Consider the following 6,000-nt stretch of genomic DNA (forward strand, 5'->3'; position numbering starts at 1 on the left):
GATCACCAGATATTTGATTCCTTGAAAGATGTCAGGAGGTTGAGTTTTTGGGGATGGTTTGTTCTTGGATTGTCTCCTTATTGCAAGATCAGGCACAGGCTGGGCAAATGGGTGATGCCTTTTCATTCCCAATGGTAATAAGGGCAGGGGCTCCTGCTTTCACCACTATTTAATATTTTTTAGACCATTAGCTTTGGTATTGGAGGAATTGGGTGTCAGCCATCTTTATGCTAATGACATCCAGTTCCTAGTTTCTATTGGGGAAAAATATGGATGCGGCAGTTATTTTTATAAAATCTTGTTTGGAAGATTTATCTTGCTGGTTCCAGAGCCATTTGGTTCAGATCAGAACAAGACTAAGCTTTTTATGTAGTGAATAATGTGGAAGGGGGGCCATGTTGTTCACATTTCTTCTAAGGTAACTGAGTTTGAAAGGGTTTTTGGATTCTAGCTTATCTTTGGAGCCTTATTTTGGGCTAGTAGCACAACGAGCTTATTTACTGTTAAAGATTTCCAAGCTCTAAAGTTAGCAGTATATGCCCTTTTAATTTCAGTATTGGACTACTGCAACATGCTGTATGTTGGGTTGCCAGGTAGGCTAACCAATAAACTTCAGTTATTACAAAATATGGCAGCATAGGAAAATCTAAGTTTGAAAGAGCCTTTCCTCTGCTTGCAGAACTCCAGTGGCTACCCACAGAGAGCTAAATTAAGCTGCTGACCATTGTGTTTCCATCTATGAGGGACAGTGGTCTTAAACACCTGTGGTATAGGAGAAGTCAGGAATTGGGGACATCACAGGAATGCTTTTTGATGGCAGCATTGGTCCCAAACTTATGAATGAAGTACTATGCAGCATGAGCTTTCACGCAGGTGGTGCTGCAGATTTGGAATGCAATGCCAGGGTCTGTTAGAGTAGAATTGAATCTTTTGAAACTTCAGAAGCAAGTAAAGACATTTTGGTTCCAAAGGCGAGGTCATTTATATCTGGATATAGTATGAGTAAGTGAAGACTCCTTTGAAAGTCAGGCATTTTTGTTTGGGAGCTTTGTAGTTTTTAGATTGTTTCATTTTATGTTTTTATTTTTATGTATTTTAATCTGTTTTGTATTTTGTTTTAAATTATGACTATTATATTATGAACCACTTTCATTGTACTTTTAATGTTTGAGGTGTATATAAACTTACTAAATAAATAAATTGTAAGCATCCATGTCACTGGCTGCCTAGTAAACTTCCAGCTACAACTACATATGCACACTGGGGTAGATTTTATAAATTTACGCGCGCGAACAAACGTACGCTGGATTTTGTAAGATACGCGCGTATCTTATAAAATCCGGGGTTGGCACGCGCAAGGGGGTGCACATTTGTGCAACCTGTGAGCGCCGAACCCGGCGCGCGCTGCCTGTTCCCTCAGAGGCCGCTCCAAAATTGGAGCGGCCTCTGAGGGAACTTTCCTTCCACCTCCCCTCACCTTCCCCTCCCTAACCCACCCCCCCAGCCCTATCTAAACCCCCCCTACCTTTGTTGGCAGATTTACGCCTGCTTTTGGCAGGCGTAAATCTGCGCGTGCCAGTGGGCTGCTGGCGCGCCATCACCCAACCCAGGGGCTGGTATGGAGGCCTTGACCATGCCCCCGAGCCGGCGCCACGCCCCCGGGTCGGCCCAAACCGCCCCCTCCACGAAGCCCCGGGACTTACGCGTGTCGGCAGCCTATACAAAATAGGCACGAGTGCCCTGCGTGCGTAAATCCGGCTGGATTTATGCGCGCAGGGCTTTTAAAATCCGGCCCACTGTGCACATTTTTTGTGTACGTAAAACAAAGTCTGCTGAACTGTGTGAAGCTGTGGATTTTTTACTTTCTGGCCAAAAATCTTATCCCAGATTCTCAATGCTGTACATGCATTGTTTTCCTGATAGGATCATTAGTGAACCAAGTGCAAATTTAATTTTACACTACAGCTGATGTTTCACAGTATGAATGATATTTTCAGGGAAGTGTGTGTACAGTACGTAGACAGCCTTAATAGTGAGTGACTGCAAGGACATCCTTTTCACAGATTTTTTTTGTAACGTGACATTTGGACTTATTACAGAAACAAATCTGAAGAAGCAGGGTCTGCTGCCCCTCACCTTCTCTAACCCTGCTGACTATGACAAGATCCACCCTGAAGACAAGATCAGCATCTTAGGACTAAAGGATATAAGGCCTGGACAGGTAATTTTTGCAAAGTCCTGCTGCATTCATCGGGAGGGCCTCTGGGTCCATGTGGGCCATGTGCTGTCCATAGAAGAAAATGGCAGAGAGCTTACCAGCTCACTTTTGGTATGTTTGGATGAAAATGTACCTAGTGCATAGGGTACAGCGCTGTTGTACTAGCAGCTGGGGTCTCAGTGTCAGTACTACCACCATCTATTCAGTGCTGATCTTCTACAGGTGTCATTTTTTCTTTAATCATTTTTCTTTGTCCTCTTTAAAACCCAGCAACTTATCCAGCTTGTCCTGGCAAGGCCCACCACATACTGGGGTAGATTTTATAAATGTACGCCCGCGCAAACAAAAATCCGGGGTCGGCGCACCTTGCGCTTGCTGCCCTCTCGCTCTGAGGCCGCTCCAAAATCGGAGCGGCCTCTGAGGGAACTTTCCTTCAGCCTCCCCCCCCATCCCCCTTTATCGAGAAAGTTATGCCTGCGCTGATCAGCCGCCACCGCGCGATTCCCTGGCCCGGGAGCGATTTCGGAGGCCTTGGCCACGCCCCCGGGTCGGCACCACCCCCCGACTCGCCCCCCCTAGCAAAGCCCTGAGACTTACGCGCGTCCCGGGGCTCAGCGCGCGCAGTGGGGTTTTGAAATGGTTACGCGCATAACTTATGTGCGTAACCCTTTTAAAATCTACCCCACTGTGTATAGAAAGATGCCTCCTTCATAACAAATAAATGCCTGTTTCCTCCTTCACAGTAATTTGTTGTTTTTTTTTCTATTTCCCCATTTTTAGCCTTTGAAGTGTATCATCAAGCACCAGAATGGCAGCGAGGAGACCATCCTGCTGAACCACACCTTCAATGAGACGCAGATAGAATGGTTCCAGGCAGGGAGCGCCCTTAACCGCATGAAAGAGCTCCAACATCGGTAGATTGTTCCAGCACGGACACCAAGGCCAGACTCATTTAGGACATCTTAAAGTGCAATTCCTCACCCGTCGGTTCAAATCTAGCCACATTTTTGTTGTTGCAGAATTTGCCCTCCTGTCTGGCTAGTAGGGGGTTTTGTCTATTATTTGGTTTTATTTTGGCTGACATTTCAGTTCATCATGTTACATAGTATTTTATTCGGGATATATTTTCGTGAACTCCTGTAGTGGTGTTCAGACACTTCATTACCATCCATGGTGGTGGGAAAGATTCTGAATGAAACAGCTTCTGTAGATATAATTTTCTCTCTCCGATTTCACTGAAAAAAAATAAAATAAAATTCCCATTGTGACTAAATAGCGCTATTCTCATTTTTCCATTTTTTTTAAATTTTTTTTTAATTTAGTAGGAACTGAACTGAATGGCTGCCTAAGGCATGCACTTTTCATGTGTGGTCAGCCAAGGCCAGATTACAGTGGTGTAGGAGTCCATGTTGTGTAGCTTGTGGATGGGAAGGCTGTGCTGGGACTTGTTGGGACGGGGTGCCTGCTATGGCATCCTACTTCTATAGTCCCAGTGGAAAAGCAGAGGTATGGGTCCTGCAGCTGCATGAACCCTTTGTTTGCCCTGCCCCTGAATTCCCTAAGTAACAGGAAACCAATGTAGGAGGAGAGGGTAAGATGGCTAGAGAGCTTGTGCAGCTTTTGAACACTAAGATGAATTTATTTGCTTTGCTTTGTCCCTGCTAAAGCCTGAGGATTGAGGCTTCACTGTCCTGAGGTCCTAATCAACCAAGTGAGTAGGGAAAGGGAAGAGAGAGGGTGGGGATATGCTGCCAGGGAATTCTGGGCAGGAGAGTGAGAGAGAGAGGGGGCTGCAAAGCAAGCAGAGGAAGCTATTGTAGAACTTGCAGGTTAGGGGGTGGAGGGGAAAAGGGAGAGCACGGGGTTAGTGGAAGAGGGGAGTATGGAGAAGTGAAAAAGTTTGCACCCCTACCCATATGTAGGATCTATCTGTCCTTTGCTGGCCCTACAAACCAAATTAAGCCTAATAAGGAGGCCCTCAAAGCAATTTCAAATAACATGCCTCTTCCCTCCCCCCCCCCACCTCAAAATAATAAACATCAGAAATTTAAAAACTTTTCATGCACTGTTTGGCTGATTTATGCTGCTGTCTTTGAAGAACACCTGTTACAGGTAAGCAACTTTGCTTTATTTGGTAGAAATCCTTACCTTATACAAATGAGTCTGCCTTGCCTTAGTTACAGCAGTTATTGATCACTTAATTGAAATCTATGCTGCAAAGAACTTACATAAGAACATAAGAAATTGCCATGCTGGGTCAGACCAAGGGTCCATCAAGCCCAGCATCCTGTTTCCAACAGAGGCCAAAACCAGGCCACAAGAACCTGGCAATTACCCAAACACTAAGAAGATCCCATGCTACTGATGAAATTAATAGCAGTGGCTATTCCCTAAGTAAACTTAATTAATAGCCATTAATGGACTTCTCCTCCAAGAACTTATCCAAACCTTTTTTGAACCCAGCTACACTAACTGCACTAACCACATCCTCTGGCAACAAATTCCAGAGCTTTATTGTGTGTTGAGTGAAAAAGAATTTTCTCCGATTAGTCTTAAATGTGCTACTTGCTAACTTCATGGAATGCCCCCTAGTCCTTCTATTATTTGAAAGTGAAAATAACCGAGTCACATCTACTCGTTCAAGACCTCTCATGATCTTAAAGACCTCTATCATATCCCCTCTCAGCCGTCTCTTCTCCAAGCTGAACAGCCCTAACCTCTTCAGCCTTTCCTCATAGGGAAGCTGTTCCATCCCCTTTCTTTATACACTCAGCAACATGTTTGTTTCTGGTATGTGCTATTTTTGAAAGATGGCAGATGGGGATGTGCAGGTGCTATTAAATTTAGAGTGACATCTACATTAAGATATACACTTTCTCCATGGACAAGCTGGATATACAGACTCGCAAGTGGGTGAGGACATTGAATGGCATAGTCTGAGGACACACAACCACCAGAGGAATTCATAGGAGTTATTGAAATTCATGCAGTTACCTGAATAAACTAAGGCTGTTCTATGTATAAGGCCTTGCAGGACTTCTAGGAAAACACTTGATACCTCCCGTAGCCAGAAACAGACCTTAAATACAAAAGGTCGACAGTGCCTAGGACACACCAAAGTAGAGCTTCCTCATAATTCCTTAGTAGAATCGGCCCTTTAAAAAAAAAAGGGGGGGGGGGGGGCTAAAAAAAAAATCAAAAAATTAACTCCAGTATGCCTCTGGAGAAAGAAGACTACTGGAAACTATTGATTGAAAATTTTTTTTTAGTCAGCCATATTACAGTCCAAAATTGCAGCATTATGAATTTCAAATGGTACAATACCTAGAGATCGTTTTACAAAAGATAAAGGGATATGTCAAAGCCTGGTGCAGGCCTTCAAGGAGAATTTATTTTTCATCTAGATGAAGTGGATGGGTGTGCCAAGCCTTTAATCGGAACTATTTATCTATGATACATTTTCCATTTTTCAGCTGTAGCTATAGATTCCCGATAACCTGCTTGGTTAAAGGCTTCAGGTCTCAGCGAAGATGACCACAACAAATTGGCTGATGCCCCATGTTCTGGAAACAACTGTTTGGTGTCAGGGTTAAAAAATAAATAAATAAATAAATAAATAAAATGAATGTAATAAAGGAACATTGAACTGACTTATAGACTAACAGCAGCCAGAACAGAAGGTGCTTTCAAAGAAAATACCAACAGCAGCCATACAGAAAACAATATCGCTACCCTTGCAAGGGCACCATCCCTATCATCCTCTTCCACAACAGCCTCAACAA

General features: G+C 43.9%; 1 protein-coding gene across 2 annotated transcripts in view; it reads left to right on the top strand.

Annotated features, from left to right (window-relative positions):
- ACO2 (aconitase 2) overlaps nucleotides 1-3,491 on the top strand; it is a 135,115-nt gene extending 131,624 nt beyond the window's left edge. For both annotated transcript variants that reach the window (XM_029590245.1, XM_029590246.1), the window contains exons 17-18: nucleotides 2,100-2,221; nucleotides 2,999-3,491. In XM_029590245.1, coding sequence (XP_029446105.1) covers nucleotides 2,100-2,221; nucleotides 2,999-3,136 — 260 coding nt within the window. In that variant the 3' untranslated portion in view covers nucleotides 3,137-3,491. The remainder of the gene's footprint in view (nucleotides 1-2,099; nucleotides 2,222-2,998) is intronic.
- The last annotated feature ends 2,509 nt before the right edge of the window (nucleotides 3,492-6,000 follow it).

Source organism: Rhinatrema bivittatum, chromosome 2, assembly GCF_901001135.1.
Source record: "Rhinatrema bivittatum chromosome 2, aRhiBiv1.1, whole genome shotgun sequence".
Lineage (NCBI taxonomy): Eukaryota > Metazoa > Chordata > Amphibia > Gymnophiona > Rhinatrematidae > Rhinatrema > Rhinatrema bivittatum.